The following is a 23,420-nucleotide window of genomic DNA, read 5'->3' on the forward strand; positions in this document are numbered from 1 at the left end:
TGAAGCTTCAGCTGTATTGCTGTATTATTCAGTTATCTTCTTTTTTTCAGATAGAATTTTTTCAGTAAAATACTCGAAACATATTGAAGCTTTAGCTGTATTGCTGTATTATTCAGTTATCTTCTTTTTTTCAGATAGAATTTTTTCAGTAAAATACTCGAAACATATTGAAGCTTTAGCTGTATTGCTGTATTATTCAGTTATCTTCTTTATTTCAGATAGACTTTTTTCAGGAAAATACTCGCAACATATTGAAGCTTTAGCTATATTGCTTTATTATTCAGTTATCTTCTTTTTTTTCAGATATACTTTTTTTTAGTAAAATACTCGTAACATATTGAAGCTTTAGCTGTATTGCTGTATTATTCAGTTATATTCTTTTTTTCAGATAGACTTCTTTCAGTAAAATACTCGCAACATATTGAAGCTTTAGCTGTATTGTCTTATTATTCAGTTATCTTTTTTTTTTCAGATAGACTTTTTTCAGTAAAATACTCGCAACATATTGAAGCTTTAGCTGTATTACTGTATTATTCAGTTACTACACTAGCTCAAAGGCAGACAATTGGTGAAGAATATACAGGTCTTCTTCAGGTCGATTCTACAAAAAGGAAACTGCCCTCTTTAACGGTAAAATCGTTTTTTTACTATTAATAAAGAAAATTCACTAAAGATGTTCTTCTTAATTCTCTTTTAAATCTAAAGGAGACTTAAGTGACTCAAGCACGCGAAGACTTAGATGACGTAAGCATAAGAATAAAGACTTGAATGATTTAAGTAGACTTAAGTGGCAACGGTAATGCAAAAGAGCTTGATAGACTAACATTTGCAATTTTAAACATTTGAGACTTGAATTTGAAAATTCAATATTCAAACAATATTCTTACTGTAGCTAGATGGGTCAATTCGGTTGTAGTTTAAACATTAAAGTTAGTTGGAGAGGTGGATCAGCACCAGGAATCTTTTCTTGACCATGTCCAATTTTCAATAAAAGTTTTAATCAAAACCAAAAATAGTTTATCATAAAATTTTTGAAAGCATATATTTATATCATCTGTATTTTCAACAAAATTATTCCAGTCAATGTCTGGAATCCCTTGTTTAAACTTATCGAGATTATTCTGGGTAAAGACAGGGAACCCAGTCATTTTAAATCAGGAACTTTCCTTTCGTGGGATGCAAAGTTTAAAACCTGTCGAAATCACAAAATGGTCAGATACATCTGTTGCAATAGCAGCTGGATACGAAAAATTTAAATTAGAAAAAAAATAAAAAAGTTTTGACGTTAATGATGTAACGTGCATACAAATATTAATAGTAGGGAACAAACCGTATGACATGCATAGATTTAGAAAATTCATGGGAGTATTCAAATTCATGTCATGCCGGTCAATGGTGAGGTCCTCAAGCATGAAAAAAGGGTGTGAACAAGGCGGTAATTTCTCCAATTTTTTCTCCAAAAGATCCATGAAAGCAGGTATGGACCCAGATGGTGGTCTATATAGTACTATAACGTAATCATCTTTTGGCTTAAGGAAAAGTGGCTCAAATAACATCTCTTGATATAATATTAGATCACTTCTTACCAAAATAATATGAAAAAAACTTCGTTTTCTTAAAGAGTTAAAGAGGCTGCGTCCCAAAGTCGAACCTTAAAACGTACAGGATTTAGAAGAGGCGGTTGGGGGGGCTGCCACCCCCCAAATCCCCCGCTTTTAAAGACTCTTTTGTACAAGTTTTGTTGTGGGGGGCTGCCGCCCGCCTAACCCCCCGCTCTTGGCTTCGGAAAGGCCCTCTTTTAATTAACAAAAATTGAAATGAATGAATAATGGAATAACTTCGAAAAATGTTAAACACAAGAGGACAGGAGAACCATTGCGCCGAAACTTGTAATTAGTAACAATGAAGTCCCCCCACAACAAAAAACCTGTACAAAAGAGTCTTTAAAAGCTGCCTCTCCTAATTCCTGTACGTTTTAAGGTTCGACTTTGGGACGCAGCCTCTTTAACTCTTTAAGAAAACGAAGTTTTTTTCATATTATTTCTGTACGTTTTTCTACAATCCATGGTGGATGTAATTTAATAATTCCTGTACTCCTCGTACAGGAATTAGGAGAGGAAGTTGGGTGGCTGCCGCCCCCCAACCCCCCCGCTTTTAAATCATTGTATAAAATAGAAAAAAATAGATAGAATGACCGAAATGTTTCTTTTGCTCATAAGAAGCTAATATTCTGTTATCTCTCAAATGATAGGCAGTCCAGGTGTTATCAAAATTATACACTTTTATTTTGATCGCTACGTCCAAAAGCCTATAATAAAGAATTTATTCTAAAAATGCCTTCTCATATAGGAAACATCTTTAGGTAATTATAGTATTATTTATTATTAATTATATATTATTTATATTTAGCAGCTATTTATATAAAATAAGTAAATATCCATGGTTTATTAAATCGAGAAAAACTTAAACTTCTTCACAACATTTGAAAATTCACCTAAAAATTGGCAATGAGCACTTAAAGGCTATAAAATATATACTTAAAGCATATTTATATCACACTTATTTCGGACGTCGCTGAGGATTGCCCCAGTTGCAAAGTCCCCCAACAGGGTCAAAAGTCAGTTCTTTTGGACATGTATCTTACAGCTCCAGAGTCAACTCGTGCACAATTTATAAATTTTTTACAGCTACCAGAATGGGGGAAATTGCCCACATCGAAGCATCTTACACGTTCATTCACAGTCTTGACTTTTTCTAATTTATTTTCTTTAAAATTGTCAACAACTTCATCATCACTTTCATCATAATAGTCAGAATCACTTTCACTTAGGAGTGGATCTGGAGTGGGTTGGTGCTGTCTTTGACAAAGAGGTGAGTCATTGATTCTTCTTGGCAAACTTGGGCGTTGAAGACGAGTGAATGGCTGAGGTCGTTTTTGTATAAAAGGTTTCACAACGACTTGTTCAGAACTTTGCACAATAGTCACACTAGGAACAGATGAAACTTCGGCACTTTCATCGATTATTTCATCGTTGTCGAGATCTGCTAAAATTTCGAATTGTTATATTCTATTTCAAAATTAAACTGCTACACACGGGTTGATTTTTATATGGATTTTTCATTCTCTCCTCAGCTATATTGTTTTTAATATCATCAGATCTCTCTTACCTAACTTGGCCCAAGTTCAGCTGATACAATTCTATCCAGATAAATTTTGAATTTTCTCTCAAAAAAGGACAGATGGCGTTTAGGAAGTTCATTTCTGATATGCTAGATGGCGTCTGCGTTCAATTTGGAAAACATTTCCAATCAAGGAGAATTTCCAATTACATAATTTAATTTCTGGAATGGAGCTGGATTTTTATGATGCTTGCAGTCATTCTCGCCATGCCGAGCTGATTATTTTGATGTACTTGAATGTTGATATTCGTAACTTTTAAGAATTTCAAAAATTCACATGGGACTATTAGACTATTAGGACTATAAGAAGACTATTAGGAGAGACAAACCCCCCGCTTTTAAAGACCCTTTTGTACAGGTTTAATTTTTTTTTCATATTAATTCTGTACGTTTTTCTACAATCCATGGTGGATGTAATTTAATAATCCCTGTACTCCTCGTACAGGAATTAGGAGAGGAAGTGGGGTGGCTGCCGTCCCCCGACCCCCCCCCCCGCTTTTAAATCATTGTATAAAATAGAAAAAAAATAGATTGAATGACCGAAATGTTTCTTTTGCTCATAAGAAGCTAATATTCTGTTATCTCTCAAATGATAAGCTGTCCAGGTGTTGTAAAAATTATACACTTTTATTTTGATCTTGTGAAAAAAAAAAACCGCCCGTAAGGGACTTGAACCCTTGACCCGAGGATTAAAAGTCCCACGCTCTTCCGACTGAGCTAACCACTTGCATGTGTGTAAATATAACTTTTAGATAACGTTTAAAAGTTTCAAATTAACATGGGCTCTTATGGAGAAATGGGTTAATTAAGTAGCTAATGCGTGGTTTCTGGAAAACAGGGAAGGAGTTATCGGAGCGAGCTGAAATTTCGCGGATAAGCTCCTGGGCCGTAGGGGACCTTAACTTGTGAATTTCAGCCCGATCGGACAACGTTAAAGGGGTGGGATGGAGTTGGGGGGTCGAAACTTTCGGAGGGTTAAGATTTTCCTACAAAACTTTCAAGGGCACTTACTCGGAGAATTCCGCATCGAATGAGTCTTCGTACACCCCGATCCGATGTCGGCTGTGACCTGTAGGCGTCGAGGAAAAAAAAGAACATGAACTTTAAGTGGCTATGCGTGGTTTCTGGAAAACAGGGAAGGAGTTATCGGATCGAGCTGAAATTTCGGGGATAAGCTCTTGGGCCCTAGGGGACCTTAAATTGTGAATTTCAGCACGATCAAACAACGTTAAAGGGGGGCTGGGGTTGACGGGTCGAAACTTTCGGCCAGATTTTCCCCATGAAGGAAAAGTTGGATGGGGATGAAATTTGGCAGGTTTCTTAGTTGGAGCTCGGGCTACGAAATGCATCCCTCCCCATCCCTCTGCGACCACTGGAACCGAAGATCGCTTAACATTGTCGTGGTTCGCCTCTTTATAGAGGCACGAGTGTGCCTCCTTGACCTCCATATCACTCCGTATACGCATATCAATGTATACGGATATCCGTATAAGGATATCAATATACGTTCCTCTTCCTCCTTGTTGTCTAATCTGACGATTCTTATTGTAGAGTGTATAGAGTGTATTGTAGAGTGTAGCCGAGTTCTGCTCATTAGGCCATTTTTCCCTGATACCAATAACCTGAAAAATAGAAGGTTCACAGACCTCGCTAATAAAATTGAAAGATGAATGCAACTCCTGACAATTAAGGTGGAAAACTTTGAGGTCTTCGGAATCACTACCACTATTCTGAGATTAGCATCATCTCTAAATAGGTACTTCGAATTACAAGAAACATATTGACCAGCAATCCCAGTATCATAATTCCGGTGGAGCTGCTCTGTAAACTACTACTACTACTACTAATAACTCACTGCAGCACCAAGCCGCCTGAGGCCAACACAGCTACGCACGCTCCTCCAACCTAATCTATTTAAAGCCTCCCTCTTTACACCCTCCCAGGAAGTTCCCATTTCCTTTAAATCCTTATTTATGACATCCTCCCAACCCAGACAAGGACGACCTGCTTTCCGTGTAGCCCCAGACGGTTGGCCAAAAAGGACAATCTTTGGTAATCTGTCATCCTTCATCCGTAGAACGTGGCCTAGCCATCTCAACCTTTCTTTCATTATAGCCCCAGAAAGCGGGATTAAACCACACTTTTCGTACAATCTACTGTTTGAAATACGGTCAGTCAGCCGGGTACCCAGAACAATCCGTAGGCAATTTCTCTGGAAAACATCTAGTAAATTTTCATCTGCTTTTCGGAGTGTCCATGCTTCAGAGCCATATTTGACCACTGTCATCACTGTAGCTTCCAATATTCTAATCTTGGTTTGTAGGCTTATCTTTCTATTCTTCCAAACTTTTTTTAACTGTGAAAAAACACCCTGAGCTTTAGCTATTCTACTTTTAACATCTTCACTACTCCCACCATCTTTACTAATAATACTACCAAGGTAACTGAAGCTCCCAACCTGATCAATCTTTTCGTTACCTAAGGTCACCTGTTCATCTTCACTTATTCCTAGCCTTAGTGACTTAGTCTTCTTAACATTAATTTTCAAGCCTATTTTAGCACCCTGAAATCGTAAAACCTCTAAAAATTCATTCATTTTGCTCACACTTTCATCTAATATGCTTAAATCATCAGCATAATCTAAGTCCAGGAGCGTTCTTCCTCCCCATTTGATTCCATGGTCTCCAATTGCCTTTCCTGTGCTCCTTAAGACGAAGTCCATCAAAATGATCCATATAAAGGGGGATAGAACACAACCCTGCTTAACTCCTGATTTAATACAAAACCAGTTGCTAACCTCATTTCCTACCTTAACCGCAGCAGTATTATTCTCGTACATAGCGCAAATCACTTTAATGTATTTTTCTGGTATACCATATAACGATAAGACCTTTGTTAACGCTGTTCTATCAACAGAATCGAAAGCTTGCTCATAATCGATAAAACTAAGGACCAAAGGTGTTTGACAACGAAGGGACTTCTCAATTATTAACCTAAGAGTGAAAACATGGTCGACACATCCTCTACCTTTTCTAAAACCGCATTGTTCTTCCCTTAAAACTTTGTCTACAGCATGTCTCAGTCTAAAAAGTATCATATTACTCAGTAATTTGCTACCTACAGAGACCAGACTAATGCCTCGATAATTACGACATTCACTCTTGTCACCTTTCTTATACAGTGGTTTAATTAAGGTTTTCCTAAAATCATTGGGTACTTCCCCTTTTTCAAAAATCATGTTCATAATCTTCAGTAGCTTATTCCTAACCTCAGAGCCACCATATTTAAGGAACTCATTAATCATACTATCAGCACCTGGGACCTTATTATTTTTTAATCCTTCTAGTACTGTCGCTAATTCTTCCTCACTAAACAAATCTTCCTTCACATCCAAGGTATCACAAACTTTTTCATTTTCATCTATATCTTTTCCTGCAACTGTATCTCGATTTAGCACATTCTCAAAATGTTCCACCCATCTTTCTTTAACTTTTTCCTTATCACTAATTGTGGCCCCATTTCTATCTTTAACTGGGACTAGTCCGGATCGGCTACTCCCTTTCAATTTATTAACATGCCAGTATAATATTTTACTATTATGCCGTCTAGCCGCATCTTCCAGATCCTCAGCAATTTTATCCATCGCCTCCATTTCACATCTCCTTAGTTCATATTTTAATGCTTTCTCCACTTTCTTTACATTCCTTTTGTTTTCATACGACCTATCGCTCAGATAATTCTTATACAAACCCCTTCTACTCTCTATTAAACCTAAAGCCTTTTCACTAATATTCCTAGTTGCTGTCTTAGCACTCTTCCCTAGGACGCCATCAGCAACTTCACAAATTGTTTTTCTGAAATTATTCCATCCATCTTCCACATTGTCAAATTTTAAACCCTCAAGTTTAGTACTCAACTGTTCCTGGAATTTTTTTTCTCAAATTTTCATCCTGAAGTCTACCAACATCATAACTTTCCGGGAGGGAGTTACTCTTCCGAAATTTCAGCTTTAAATTAACCTTAGACACTACTAGATGGTGATCTTTACTTTTAACATCAATAACGGCACTCCTATACACCCTAGTATCTTGTATTGATCCTGCTAGTCTTCTGTTTACAATAACATAATCAATAAGGTTTGCTGTCTTACCATCACGTGAATACCATGTCAACTTATGGGCCATTTTGTGACCAAACACCGTATTGGTTATAACTAGGTTGTTATACCTACAAAATTGCAAAAGCCTATAGCCATTACTGTTTTCTTTTCCTACACCAAATTTACCTAGGCTAGGATACCATCTATCCCTATTTCTACCAACCTGGGCATTAAAATCTCCTAGCAAAAACACCATATTTCTACCTGGTACCCTGTCTATTTGCTCCTGTAACTGTAAGTAAAATTCATCTGAGTCACTAGTATCTCCATCAGTTGGTTCAATGGGGGCATATACTACTATAACTGATACCCTAAACTTTTTAGTCATAAAATGAGCAATTAGTATTCTATTATTAATACCTTCCCAGCCTAAACAAGACTTAGCAGCTTCCTTATTCATCATGAGTCCTACTCCCTGTCTATGTACCCCATCCTTCCTTCCTGAGTAAACAAATTCTATGTCACCTAATTTCATGCTTCCTACCCCTGGGATATGAGTTTCTGAAACTCCTAATAAATCCAGTTCAAACCGTCTGAATTCGTCAGTCAAAATGTCGATGCGATAGTCATTTTTTAACGTCGTAACATTCCAAGTTCCAATTTTCATGTTCTTTAAATCTTTGAAATTATTTTGGCCTCAAGAAAAGCAGTGATCCCGGATACCAGTGCAGGATGGGGACCAGCATATCTTCTCAAGTCTACACCGAAGCGCTTAAGCCGGCTTAGAACCGGACAGCAAGAAGTCCCTGGGACCTCCAGTAAGTTGGAGGCTTTGTGCAATCCTGGGCCCATCTTGGTCACAACATGGTTTTCAGCACTTGGCGATGCTCTTCTATCAACAAGAGTCGAAATCCTGCACAGACAGTCCCAAGCCTATTACCTCCGACTCATTATATATTCATGCCTACAAATATTATGCTACTACGGGGAGGCAGCCCATAGTAGATAAATTAGCTAGGAAGAGGTTTTTCAGCCCGAAAACGCCCATCAAAACAAACCAAGCCCAGAAAATTATCCAATAATCAGAATCCCGTACGAGTGCTGTGTTGTTTACTAGGCTATAATTTCCTCGAGGGGCGCCACTCCTCAAGTGGGCGCTCTGTAAACATTTGGTAGTATGTTTACAGAGCGCGAGGGGCGCTCTGTAAACATACTACCAAAATCCACGTTGGATGCTTCCAAATTTTTAAGACGGCTGTTGCCTGGGATATCACGATCCCATCTAACCATAATCAGTAAGTTTTAACAAACCGGTACATGGCCTCATCTCCACAAAAAAACAACAAGAAAAAACGAAAAAATATGAAAAAAGAAGAAAACATAATAGAACAAACACAAAAACTGTTGCTGTTATTAGTTGCATTTCACGTAACGCCAGTGCTACTTGTGTGGCATTTATCTCCCTATCAGTATGCTGTACGAAACGTCTGCCGTAAGTAAGATAAAGTGAATCTGAACAATATATATATGTATTTCTCACAAATTAGAAATGTTATGTTCAAGTGGTACCAGCCTATACTCTTTATCTATTGTTATCAGACTGAGCTTTGCTTGGTGAGGGGGAATATAGGAAAAATATTCAGGGTCGCCTACCCCCTTCCGGAAATGTATACCTCCCATACTCTGACTTATACAAAAAACTTTTGTGATTTTTTTTTTTATATAGACAGGAAGGGGAAACCAATTTTCAATTTTTACCATTCATTTGGGTTCCCTGGTAAGCTCTAATTAATGTAATGTTTCTACCACAATGCTGCCAATTACCGTTATGATTTTCTGGATATCCCTAATCAAACATTGGTCAACGGGTAAGTTAATAATTCACACATTTTTTGAATGCTGTAGATTAGAAATACTATCGCTATTTCAAATGTAAGGAAAATTTCATAGGGGATTCTCTATAGATGAGAATTTCCATAGAGGTGGGGGGGGGAGGAAATTTGTCCGCTGAGGTTTTTCATTGGACAAAACATTTTTTTTTTCAAAAGGAAATAACAATCCAACCACTCTTTGGGTGCCATGTGTAAATTTATGATTGTCGTATAAAGTCAAACTTATAAAGAGTAATCTATATATATAAAAATAAGTTGTCTGTGTGTGGATCTGTGGATCAGGTGACGTCATGTTTGTTCGCATATGACGTCTGAATTATTTCACACTAATACAAAAGAAGAAAAAAACTAAAAAAGGTAAAAACTACAAAAAAAACTAAAAAGAAAAAAAAAACTAAAAAAGCTAAAAAACTAAAAAAAACTAAAAAAAGGTAAAAATCTAATAACTAAAAAAAAACTGAAAAAAATAAAAAAAAGGCAAAAACTACAAAAAAAATAAAAACTAATAAAAAAACTAAAAAAGCTAAAAAACTAAAAAAACTAAAAAAAACTAAAAAAAGGTAAAAAACTAAAAAAAACTAAAAACTAAAAAAGAAAAAAACTAAAAAAAAGGAAAAAACTGAAAAATAAAAGAGAAAAAGAAAACTAAAAAAATATGAATAAATATATATAAAAATAAGTTGTTTGTGGGTTATGTCTGTCAGTCTGTCTGTCGAGTGACGTCGTGTTTGTCCGCATATGACGTCTGAATTATTTCACACTAATACAAAAGAAGAAAAAAAACTAAAAAAGGTAAAAACTACAAAAAAAACTAAAAAGAAAAAAAACTAAAAAAGCTAAAAAACTAAAAAAAACTAAAAAAAGGTAAAAAACTAAAAACTAAAAAAAACTGAAAAAACTAAAAAAACTAAAAAAAGGCAAAAACTAAAAAAAAACTAAAAACTAATAAAAAAAACTAAAAAAGCTAAAAAACTAAAAAAACTAAAAAAACTAAAAAAAGGTAAAAAACAAAAAAAAACTAAAAACTAAAAAAGAAAAAACTAAAAAAAAGGAAAAAACTGAAAAATAAGAGAAAAAGAAAACTAAAAAAATATTAATAAATATAAAAAATATAAATATAAATATAATATAAATTAGCAATCAACAAAGCACCGAGACACAAATGACGACCGGGACACAGGGAGTATAAATGACGACCAGGACATAAGTAAAAAAAAACTAAAAAAAACTAAAAACATGGTAAAAACTACAAAAAAACTAAAAACTAATAAAAAAACTAAAAAATCTAAAAATCTAAATAAACTAAAAAAGAAAAAAAAGAAAAAAGGAAAAAAATAAAGGAGAAAAACAAAACTAAAAAACGAATGTATATACAGACCGGGACACCGGGATACAAATGACGACCGGGACACAGGGAATATAAATGACGACCGGGACACAGGGACACAACTACAATGGGGACGCCGGGGGGCACAGGGGGATATAAATGACGACCGGGACACCGGGACACAAGGAATATAAATGACGCCCGGGACACTCAAAGAGAAATCACAGACTGGAACACCGGGACACAAATGACGACCGGGACACAGGGAATATAAATGACGACCGGGACACAGGGACATAACTACAAAGGGGACGCCGGGGTGCACAGGGGGATATATAAATGACGATGGCGACTCAGGGAATGGTCGATTAGCAATCACCATCAACAAAGCTCAAGGGCAATCATTAGAATCATGAGGTATAGATCTGAATACGGATTGTTTTCCCATGGACCATTATATGTTGCATGTTCAAGAGTCGGTAAACCTGACAATCTATTTATATGCACAGACAATGGGACAGCAAAGAATGTTGTATATTCGCAAGTTTTACGTAGTTAAAAACATATATATATATATATATATATATATATATATATATATATATATATATATATATATATATATATATATATATATATATATATATATATATATATATATATATATCTATATTCACAGGTGGGACATAGGGACACAACTACAATGGCGCGTAACTAATATGGCGCGTAACGACTTACGCGCGTGGGGGGGCTTGGGGGGGGCCCGAAGCGCCCCCACCAACTAGGTGTTGGGGTGGCGCGAAGCGCCACCCCAACAGCTAGTTAAATATAAAAATTTGTTTATAAAGGTGGCCGTAATTAGCTCTCTATGATATCCATGTGCCCAGCCAGCCTTTCCATTCCAAAAATGTCACCCAAAATGCGCTTTTAGTGTACCATTTGGCACTTTAGGACAGTCATATCTAGTCTAGGCACATAAAAGAGATAAGACATAATATTTATCGCTTATGGATCCTTAAAAATCTCTCTATGACGTTCCAGTGGTTTAATAGCGACGAATAAAAATAAGAAGAATGTCACCGCTGACCATGTAAAAAAAAAGTCGTAATTGGACTTACTCAGTCAAAGGGGAATGAGGGGAGTTGTAATTTTCCTGTATAAGGTTTCAACAATAGTAATTGAATGACATGTAACTGAATGAATAGGGCGTAGTTCAGCTGCGAGATTTTGTCTCCTACAATGGGAGATGGACGTCGAAAGAAATGGAAGATGGATATACACTTTGATTTTAACGGTAAAGCTAGAAAGAATCTAGCTGATTAAGCTCACCTTCATTTGGCCGAAGCGTTTGCAGTACACTATTGTCGTCTGCACCAGATCATTGCTGACAGCCTTAACAAAAGCTGAGTCCGCTACTTAATTTATGTTTGTCTGATGCATGTGCAATGTTTATTTATGTATTACGTAATGTTTTTTATTTCAACCGAGTAACGTCCTTGCTGAATATTAAATTTTCTTTTTTATTGCTTCAAGAAAAATGTCCTATTGAAGATTTAGGGAAGGAACAGGCTATCTACTTTTTAACAACTTGGTACACCACCACCTCATTAGGTGCAGAGTACTCATGCGGTCCCAGGATTGGGACAGCTGGGCCGTTACATATTCTATAAATCATTAATTCAGAATAAGTGCGTCGTTAGGTTTAGTGATATAAGATGGTCAAACTTTCAGTTTCTTAACCAGTTCCGTAAAACCAACTTTGTCCAGCTCTTTACTTTGATGTGGTTTATAACGTAATTAAAAATATATTTTGTATCAGTTTTAATTGATTCTAACAAGCTAATAAAATCAATAAAAAGTAGAGCTCCTTAATTTCTTGCTTTGGGTCAGACCTAATTTATAAAGTAACGGAAAGTAGAATAAGAAGAAAAGCGTATTGAGAAGGGATTTGATTCCCATTTACGTGTTCTCATAGCAGAACAAGAACAGAGAGGGAACAATCTTAACAATGAAAGCAAAATAGTTTTGACCAAATTAATTAACAAATACGATCCAATTAATGGTCCAACGTCGGCTTTGGTTCATAATTCTGTGGCCTCTTTCAACAAAGAGACTGATTTTTACGGGAGAAAATTCAGAACGGTATGAAAATTCAAACGGGAAATTAAAAAAATTCATTTAAAAAAAAATTCATTTAAAAAAAAATTCATATTAAAAAAATTCAAACGGGAGAATCATCAGAATTTTCAGACATCTTTAATACACATTTAGGCTTTTGTTTTTCACAAGTTTTCTAACACCCCTTTCCCCAAATGTGGTTTTAGAGGATAGGGACAGAGGGGGCACTTGCCCCAGATGCATGAATTTTAGGAGCGCAAATTTGAAATAAATAATCATTTTGTAGTTTTAAAAATTTTATCTTTATGAAAACTAAGTAGAGGTCGTTGTTGGCCGTAAGTTACTTATTTACTGTAAGTATAAGCAAATTGAAGAGGCCAGAGCCACCACTGCTTTCCCCTGAAGGATAGCCCACGCTCATTGACTATCCAGAGGTGGACCCCCTCTTGCATCCCTCCCATAAAATGCTGGAGCTATGCTCCTGCCCATTAAAGATCAATTTCTATTTTATTAGTGAGTATGAATATGCTCATAGCTGCACACTGGTCCTAACCCTTTTGTCTTGAGGCCGGGGCTATCGAAAGATTGTATTATATTGAAGAGGCTTTAAACTTCGAAGAATAATAGATTTTGACTAAAAACTAAATCTCCTACATGTGAAAACTATTGATGAAACAGAAAAGATAAGAAAAAGAAAGAAATGGAAATGGTGGGAATTAGAGAATTAAAAATGTACATACCGGGAACGGCTTAGTGCACTTTCGATAGGCATTAAATAATTGCTATTAAATATTTATAGTTATTAAATAATTGCGCCATCTTAAAATCTTCGATCGATATAAATCTGGTTCTATTTTTTGGATATTTGTAGTTTGGAGCCACAAAATGGCAGAATATACCACTTTTGTAAGCCGCACTTACTGAGTCATGGCAGTCGCACGATGTCATGGCGTCATATAAATAATCAAACGTGATAGTCATAAAAAATAAGTTTTGTTTTTAGTCACATCTTTGTCCATACCAATCATTTTTACAAAGGGTACTAGCTATTTTGATTTCCGTTTGAATGAGCCCTCTCCTGATCTTCTTGGACCATCGGTTTGACAAGATCAACCCTGAACAGAGCAAACAAATAAACACTCATCCATGACCATTCTTCTGGTAAAAAAAAACAAACCAAAAATACAAATTTCATATTTTTGTAGGTACGAGCTTGAAATCTCTACGGTAGGGTTCTCTGATATACTGAAATTGATGGTGTGACTCTTATTGAAATTGCTCAATTTATTGGGGAGAGGGTTTTTTCCCTTGTTCGTCGAAAATCAAGCAAATGTTTTTATACAACAAACGCTTTTATATATTTGGAATCAGCATAAAAATCTAATTATTTCAATACATCCGGTTTTATCTGATTCAATTTATTTGGTTTAGGTTACTATTGGGCTGAGTCCCTCCTTACTTAAGGTTTGTTACCACTAACTGTTTTACGCTGAAATGTTTTCCTGATTATGGTGAACCTCTTCTACCTCCTGAGGTTGTTATGTTTTTGCAAATATAACCAGGGAAGAAAGGTATGCTAGAAGGTTGTCTCTCACTTTTTAACTCAGTTTAAAAAGAGTGCAAGATAAAGCCTGTTGATTGAAGCCCAACAGTATCTATATGAAATAAAATCAGCACTAAAAATCTTAAGCCAAAAAATACATTTTTTGTATAAATTTAAATGTTTCTTTTTTTATAATTCTTACTTTTTCAGGGACGATTCCTTTTACCTCTCTTATATAGTTTATCTTCAGTCCAGAAGACAATTATTTTGAAAGTTAAGCCTTGGCTTTTACACAACAAATACATTAGCTCCCTATTGGCTTCAGTGCTTCCGTCTTTATTTGATCTTCTGGTTTCATTGCATCTTTGTTTTTTCTACATTGCTGGAGGTTATCCTGATTTGGTGAAGCGAATTCTAAGGATCCGATATGTAAGTTATGACCCTTGTCTGCCACCATATTTGTGTATTCTTTTTTGTGTACTCGAGCTTTTTATGGGCCATTATTTGCTTATAGCTTCCCCGACTTGGGGAAGCGAGTTGTGGGGCTCTGATATACAAGTTTTAATCCTTGTGTACCACCATATTTCTGCATTCTTTTTAGTTTTTTGTATATTCAAGTACTCTTGCTTTTTATGACACGACATTTGCTTATCAGTTTCCCTGATTTAGTGAAGCTAGTTGTAGGGACCCGACATAAAAGCTTTGATTCTTGTTTACCACCATACTTTTTTTTCATTCTTTTCATATTTTTTTTTTTGCGTTTTCTTATACACTGGCTTTTTTGTGACCCAAAATTTGCTAATAGGTTTACTGGATTTGGTGAAGCGAGTTATACGGGTGCGATATTAAAGTCTTGATCCTTCGCTACTTCCTTCCTTTTTCATTCTCTTTAGTTTTTTTTGGAGGGACGGTTATTCGGAAAAATTACAAAAATGAGGTATTTTTAACTTAAGAACGGGTGATTGGATCTTAACGAAATCTAATAATTAGAAGAATCTCGTGTCTCAAAGCCTTTATTTCAAATCCCGACTGGATTCGGTGGCATTGGGGGAGTTAAAGGGGGAAACCGGAAATATTAGAAAACGCTTTGAGGGGAGAAATCGGGATGAAATTTTGTAGGAAGAATAAGCACAAGTCCTAGATAGGTGGTTGATATAATTGGACTGGGTCTGCTCTCTTTGGGAGAGTTGAAGGGGGGATATTTCTAGTGCTTTGGCGAGTTTGGTGCTTCGCGTCGTGCTAGGACAATGAAAATTGGTAGGCGAGTCAGGGACCTGCACGAGTTGACTTGATAACAACCGGTTCCTGATTTGACCGTCTGAGGGGGGCTGGAGGGAAGGGAAATCGTGAAAATGGAGGTATGTTTATTTTACGAATGGGTGATCGGATCTTAATGGAACATGATTTAGAGAAAGATTTCATGTCTCAGATGCTCCATTTCCAATTCGGATCGGTTCCGGGGACATGGGGGGGGGGGCTGGAAGGGGAAACAGGAATCGTGATGATACGTGATTGACATAACCGGACCGGATTTGCTCTCTTTTGGGTAGTTGGGGGGATTTTTAGTTCTTTGGCGACTTCCAGAATAAGCACAAGCTATAGATACGTGATTGACATAAGCGGACCGGATCCGATCCTTTTGGGGAGTTGGAGGGATTTCTTGTGCTTTGGTGATTTCGGTGCTTCTTGACGTGCTAGGATGATAGAATCGATAATTCTAGTACTGAGTGTAATTTTAGGTTCTGACATCGTCACAAGTGCCATATGAGCTCTTGGCTCTTGTTTTGACCTAAAATTGGCTTATAGGTTCCCTGATTAGGTAAAGCAATTTATAGATATCCGATATACAAGCTTTGATCCTTGTCTACCACCATTACATTCTTTTTATTTTTATTTTGTAATTTCAGTACCCTTGCTTTTTGTAACCTAAAATTTTTATAGGTTTTCCACTTTGGTGAAGTGAGTTATACAGTTCCAATATGCAAGCTTTGATCATTGTCTTGTATTATCCTGCAGTCTTGTTTTTTATGATACAACATTTCCTTATAAGTTTGCCCGAAATGGTGACATCAGGTGTAGGGATCCGATCTACAAGCATTGATCCTTCTTTACCGCCATATTTTTACATTCTTTTTAGTTTTTGTTTTGTATTTTCCTGTACTCTTGCTTTTTATGACACAATATTTGCTTGTAGGATTCCCCGAAATGATGAAGTCAGTTGTAGGTATCCGATATACAAGTTTTGATCCTTGTCTACAACCATATTTTACATTCTTTTGCAGATGAGTCTTCATGCAGCTGGAAACTTTATGGGGTTGGGAACCTTGTGATTGTCAATGTTTACCTTCCTACAAGATAGATAGCAGTGTGAGCTTTTGCAAGGTGCCTCAAGACTACTATGTTGTCTAAACTGGAATGCGTTATAATCGGAGACTACAACTGTAATCTAGTCGACGATTTGTCTCCTTGGTCCCAGCTGATCCTCAAGTGCATTTCAAGTGCACTTGAAATTTGGTATCGTTTGCTCGCAAAAGACAAAGATTTCACGTTTGTGCGTACTAGTGGTTAAGTCTTCTCAAAAATAGGCCATGTCGCATGCCCACTAAATGTGACTGGCACAGTGAAAGGGAAGCCACTCCGTGGACCAAATCCCAATTAAAGCATGTGCTAATATGTGAATCCCAAAGGCCAAAAGTACGTCACGAAGAGATGAAATAAAAGATTGGTCAAAAGCCAACTTGCCGCTTCATGAGACAGTGCTTGACACGCCGGTTCAGAAGATCAGCGTGCCATTTAGTCTACTACAAGTCAATGTGCAAAGAAATATCCATGACACTAAAATACAGGTTAATGCCTTCCTTGCTGAAATCACCCATGTACTACTAACCGCAAAAAGACTGCTTCTCGTTAGAAAATTCGCAAAGGTACTGAAATCCTGGGGTTTCACAAAGAATCAAGAGCTAGTGAATTTGTATAGAGCAAGGCGCTAGTCCGAATGAGAAATATGCAATGAAAATTATTTTCATTTGCCCTGATGATGATTCTGACATTTAAAGGCTTGGTAAATTTCAGGTAAAATATTGGTAAATTTGGAAATGTTGCTATTATTAACAAAACAACAAGGTGAACATGAATGTTATCAGGACCAGCACTTTTGATGATGTCCAGGCTTTCAAGTTTTTTTTCGACCATAGAAGCTGTAACTGTAATGCAACTCATTTGCTTCTGGATGTTGTACTTTGAGTTGGGAATGGGAATATTATCAGGTTCATTTTTGAAGACTGATGCAAATTGCTCATTTAGAAGATCAGCTATTTTTTGGCTGCCAATGACTTCGTTTCTATAACTTGTTGTGAAGCATTTTATGGATCCCTGATTGTGAACTCTGCCTGATACATAGTTCCAGAATTTCTTACGATTCAACTTACCTTGGTTGGCAAGTCTTGTCTCAAAATTACAGTACAGTTTTTCATAATGGCTTGGCTTTTTTTTCCCATACTCAAATAGGGCAACAACCTACACATATGTAGCATACCTCCATAGGAGGCACGGACCAAGGGTGACTTTGTCCCTGGGGGTTCATAATCGAAATTGGGGCATCCTTCGGCCCACGACAATTTTCCAAACTCTGGAGGAGGCAAAATTTTATTTTGCTTTTATTTCAGATGTATAGTAAAATTTAGTATTAAAAAAGTAAAAAGAGGGTAAAAAGTTGACAGAGCTTGTCGTAGCCTGCAGGGTCTCAAGTGGTGACTTTTTTTGGTTTGATTTATGCTTTTTAGGGAAATCCACTGATAAGAAATTTGTTTTGTAGTTTCGACAATGGCCGCACAAGCCATAAGGCTTTTTGGCAATTTTTTTCTTTTTTGTATTTTTTAAATAAATTTTCTGTCTCTCTCTCTATGGGGCATATGCATATATTGGCCTCATTGCAGGAACAGCCTGGCTTAAAGCTACTATTTGGAGCTCTGATGTATGCTCTTTTTTTGGTTGTATAAGTTTGGGTTGCATGGCTGATGTTTGATTAATGAAAACTAGGGTAAACCTATTGGTCAAAGTGGGAAAAATGATTGGACGTAGGTCCGATCTTTTGGGCTGGCAAGTTTTTTCGTGTTTTTTAGCTACATGCTATGTATCTTTTTTTGTAATTACGATTTGCAGTTAGATTTTATGATTTTTTCTCGAGTTACTCAAATTTTTGCTCATGGCTAAATACTTTTGAATTGACCAAAGAACGCTTGTAATCTTCGTAGTAGTAATCCTACTGCAGCAGAATTAGTAGTAAACCTTGAAAAAGAGATACACAATTTTTATTCCCTTGTAAAAAGATTCCAAATAGTGTTAGGCGCTTCACCCGGAAATTCCTCTACTCTACGGAAAATTACCCAACACGCAAAACTCAGGAGCCATAGGGAGAATAAACCTCGAAAAAGAGATACAAAATTTTTATTCCCTTGTAAAAAGATTCCAAACAGTGTTAGGCGCTTCACCCGGAAAATTCCTCTACTCCACGGAAAATTACCCAACACGCAAAACTGAGGAGCCATACAGAAACTACAAGATGGGTTCCTCGAAATGTCGATCAGACGTCTCAAGAGCCCAAGTGGTAAAAAAATGCTAGATCTCTGATTTTTTAATGAAATTTATCAAGCCTTTTACAGTAACAATATGGAAAAAAATGAATAAAATCAGACAGTTAATTACATTTTCCGAGCAAAAATATGAACGAAACAAACTATATCAGTAGGTAACGCTTTGCCGTTGCCTATAGTAAAGGGGCGTAAGACTTCAATTATTACTATTTATTTTTTTACCAAAGGTACTTGATATGGAAGGGGTAAGTGTCCTGTTTAAAAGTTAATTTACAGTGATCGGACCTTTCAATTATGATGAACCAAATGTTTATCTCAAAACTTCATTTCGTTTTCTATGGCGAAAAGGTGGCATGGCAAGGGGGATGCTTGCCCTCCAATCTGTTCGGTTACTTAAAACGACCCTTAACTATTAATTTTTCTTGACAATACTGAGCTGCTTCTTTTAAAACTTAAAAAGTATGTCCCCACAACTCATTTATAGGGTAGCAATTGATCTAGAGTGTGTGCTTACTCAAAGACAATATTGTTTCTTGTATTAAAAGTGTTACTTCATTCTTGGTATAATAAAGATACCAATGGTCATTTATTTGATTTTTCAAGTTTTGCATACACGACCTTCATTTATACTTTAAAAATACATTATATTATAGATAAAAATAATAAGTATAACTTAAAGAAATATAAATTAACTTATCATACTTTTACAGGTAGCTATACACCCTTGGATGGGCCAGTCACCCGGTGCGCGGCGAATTTTTCAAACTCTTGGCATTGTAAAGCTGCTACACATTGTGACATCCACATACATTTTGATCAAGCACAAACAAACCTCCAACACAGAATCAATTGATGTTAATAATCCAGAAGCAGAGGGTGGCAACTGTCCCCTCTGCATGGGTTCAAGGCGAGAATCAGCAGCTGTCAAGTGTGGGCATGTTTTCTGCTGGAACTGTATATTGGAGTGGCTGAAAACGTCTCAAGAGTGTCCTGTATGTCGTGAAGAAGTTAAAGCAAGCAGAGTCATGCCTATAGCTAACTTTTAGTTTTGTACTTGCATTCGTTTCCCTGGGAGTTCCCCTTTTCACCATCATTGCAAATGTTAGACAACTATTACGCAACAAAATGAGAAAAACTTTGAAAAAAACGAGGATATTTGCAACCAGTGTAAAAAAGAAGGAAGAATATGCAGATATTTCGGTCAAGATTTGTGTTCGACCATTGTGAAAAAGTAAATAAAGAGGAAAAAATATTCGGATAGAAGTCCTAAGGATAAAACAAACGAACCTCAAAAACAAAACTAACATAGAATGGGTGTACTTGGGAAGTGCAAGATATGGAGATTTACCCGTCTTTTTTTACTGGCTGCAAATATCTTCGTTTCTTCTTCATTTTAATATACATAGTCACATTGAACTTATGAATTATTTTCAACTATTTACACAACGTTATTCCCACTGAAGTTCGGGCAATTTTTGCGTTTTTATGCAAGTTTCAACTTACTTTTATGCGGGACCAAGAGATACGAAATAAAATGTGATAGCCAAAAACTATGCCCCTAGACAAAATGATTCACGTTTTCTGGGAAGTCCCCCAAGTTAATTTTTTTTTGAAAGGACTGCTCCCCTTGCGCAGTCCCTGGTCAAAATGATTCACCTCTTCTGGGAAGTCCCCAAAGTTGATTTTTGAATACATTGCTACCCTCGCCTACCCCATTTTGTGCGGATATTTATATATGCATGTATAATATTTTACACAAATCTGTAACGTCTCCAATCGAATTATTATGTTATATGTCTGTCTTATGAATAAAAATGTATTCTTATGTATGAATTTTACTAATTTCTAAGTAATTTCTTCGTAAAATTTACTTTTCTGTTAATAAATATGATTCCCCTCTTCTATGCCTTTGTATACAGGTACAGCTGTATCGTATTTTATACCATTTAGTAGCATCTCAAAAATAATTTTTCAGACTATAGCCTATGCAAAACTTTATTTGAAATTAGGTTCTATGCTTAAATACAAATGGTTTAAGCCCCTGTCATCTTGTTCCTAAAATTTATTTACAGTTGCAAAAACTAGATTCTCAAACTTTGATTCTAGGATATATGGTTTTCGAATCCTTGATTAAAAAAAAAATCTATAAAGACAACATCCTTTCATTTGCATGATAGGAATTTTAAAGTAAACGTATAAATCTAGAAATTTTGTTTTATATAATGTACCCCCTCAGAGGGGATGTCAATTTTCCGAACATAAGTGGAATATGTTACAGCTCATACAAACCAGATTGTAAATTCAGAATCTATACTCTAAGATATGTCATTTCACTGACAACCTTCTAGATCATAGAAATTATGTTTTTTCGAAGCCCAAAAATTTAACATTTAGCTTTATAAATGGTGTATCCTTTTCAGCAAAATAACAGTAACAAAGATGTGATAAATCGAAATAATTTAGAATGGCAGTTTAGTCCATTAATTTCGCTGAATTTTATTCAGTAGACATAAAAATAAGTGAAACCAAGGTAGGGGTGGAGTGAGTAGGAAAGGAAATCTCAAGAGTAAATGAAAATAAAATAATTCATTTTAATTTTTTGCATGGGGGAGGGGCAATCCTTAACCATGCTCATTGAGATGAGATAAATGGGAGAAGGATCTAATATAAATTTGAACTTTTTCCTTCAAAAAGGTACTGTACTTGTCCTAAAATACGAATACTCTAACTTGTATTTTAGTTACTTGCGAAAAGAATGGTAACATATTTAACTAAATAAAATCTTTTCGGATAAAATTTCCATTCTTTTGGCGTCTTCAATCAAAATTACGATTACAAGTGATTTTCTTTTTTTCAGATGGGTACATTTCACAAATCCAGGGCAAAGGTAGTATCAAATATGGGTAACTTATAAGAGTGGAAACTGACGCTTCAAAGTCAGAGAAAATCTCTTTTTAAGGCTCCCCTAAGTATCTCTGCTAAAAATTTTCACCTTCAACATTGATACACTGTGGTCATTCATGAGTTTAAATTTTTTATTCAACTCTAAACATTTCTTCGTTTTAAATTTATCATCATTTGCAGCAACATTACTCAATCTCCAAAAATTATCCTACCAAAACTAAAAAAAGGTGATAGTTTTATTCCCCTCCCTCCCATTTTTGAAAATTATCCGTTTTTCACATCTTCATTAGAAAGATTGAAAAAAAATATGCGCCCCTGATTTCAAAATACATGGCTTGTATGTCTAAATAGAAAAAAATTCCTTGCCCCCAACATCCAGATTTTCAAATATAGGCTTGATTTCATGAATATGTAGGATCTGGAAAGCTAAGCAGTACTCTTTCTTGTTGGTTTTGATTCAGATTTGCCGAATCGAGTCCTGCTACTGATGCTTCACCTCTGGGTATTTGAACGCAAGCTCACAAACAGAGAAAACCCGCATTCTGTATTATGAAATACTACTTAAATGAGGTGAAACGAAAACAAACCTTTCCCGGTGAGAACTAAAGAAAATACGGAATATTAAGACTTGATCACCTTTATTAAAAGTCCTATTCATCCAAAACTTCTTCCTCTTAGCACAGATCATGAAAAATTTATAAATAAACATTGTCCATTAATTTTTCACACCGGCTTCTTTATTTAGTAATCAAATCTGAAATCAAAGTAAGACTGATCAAATTCATGCACTCTCACATAACCATCTTCACCACCTGAGGAGTAAGATTTGCCGTCAGGATGAAAAGCAAGAGAATTGATTGGTCCAAAATGTCCTTTGACACGCCCAAATTCTTCTTCAAATACTAAATGGAAAAATCTAGCATCAAATTTGCCAACACGGGCTGAGGTTGTTGTTACTTCCATAGCTTCTTGACCGCCACCAAGAACAACCTGGAAATAAATGTATTGACGCTAAAGACAAGTGAAAACTAAAAGTGCATCGTTTGAACGGTAGACTTATCAGGCTTCACTTCCACCACAGGCGGAATAGAAGTTGACTCCCTATGGTGGCAGGGTATATACAAAAAAATAACATTATGGTAAAATAATATTATTTTTACAGAAAATACATCACGGCATCAGGCCTAAAAAGTTAAATAAACTGAAAAAAAACAAAAAAACAATTTGACATCAAACAACAAAGAGAGAAAAAACTCTACAAAAAAAATCAAACAAGACTGTGGCCAGTAGAAAGAAAAGAGAAAATAGACTAAAATATCGCGGATATTTCGCCTGTATCTAAACTAGGCGTCCTCAGCACAAGATAAAAAGAAAAAATACTAAACTAAAAACAAATAAAACCACCACCAATAATAATAAATGCAATTGTTGCTAATGAGAACATCAAAGCAACTGAGAAAAAATAATGAAAATGGAAACTAAGTTAACCATTCTGTTGAAATAATCCTCTGGTTAGCTAATATGGAAGCATCTTTTTTATCTTCAGTGGGCAATCTTGTCCCCTGGTGATTATGTAAAATTTTAATTCCCTTATTGACAATTGGTTCTTTTATTAAAAGACAATCATAAATTGGGTCAACAATTAAATTCCCCGTGTCTCTATGTATTTAAAGATTAGCAAACGTATGTTTTTTCAATTTTATAGCCTCCCTCGCCCATTGAGAAAAACCCCTATCATCAGAAATAACTTTGGCCTCATCAAATT

At 35.9% G+C, this 23,420-nt stretch overlaps 3 protein-coding genes across 7 annotated transcripts in view; 2 read left to right on the forward strand and 1 right to left on the reverse strand.

Annotated features, from left to right (window-relative positions):
* Positions 1-20,580, forward strand: part of LOC136036706 (uncharacterized) — a 42,833-nt gene extending 22,253 nt beyond the window's left edge. For all 5 annotated transcript variants that reach the window (XM_065719028.1, XM_065719029.1, XM_065719031.1 and 2 more), the window contains exons 3-5: positions 473-630; positions 14,370-14,588; positions 19,462-20,580. In XM_065719028.1, coding sequence (XP_065575100.1) covers positions 473-630; positions 14,370-14,588; positions 19,462-19,797 — 713 coding nt within the window. In that variant the 3' untranslated portion in view covers positions 19,798-20,580. The remainder of the gene's footprint in view (positions 1-472; positions 631-14,369; positions 14,589-19,461) is intronic.
* Positions 1-23,420, forward strand: part of LOC136036707 (zinc finger protein with KRAB and SCAN domains 1-like) — a 264,716-nt gene that overhangs the window by 150,090 nt on the left and 91,206 nt on the right. The window lies entirely within an intron of this gene.
* The window catches only part of LOC136036705 (eukaryotic translation initiation factor 3 subunit I-like), a 32,170-nt gene continuing 31,026 nt past the window's right edge, over positions 22,277-23,420 (reverse strand). Inside the window, exon 6 of the mRNA XM_065719027.1 lies at positions 22,277-22,645. Coding sequence (XP_065575099.1) covers positions 22,397-22,645 — 249 coding nt within the window. The 3' untranslated portion in view covers positions 22,277-22,396. The remainder of the gene's footprint in view (positions 22,646-23,420) is intronic.

This window comes from Artemia franciscana, chromosome 15 (genome assembly GCF_032884065.1).
Source record: "Artemia franciscana chromosome 15, ASM3288406v1, whole genome shotgun sequence".
Classification (NCBI taxonomy): domain Eukaryota; kingdom Metazoa; phylum Arthropoda; class Branchiopoda; order Anostraca; family Artemiidae; genus Artemia; species Artemia franciscana.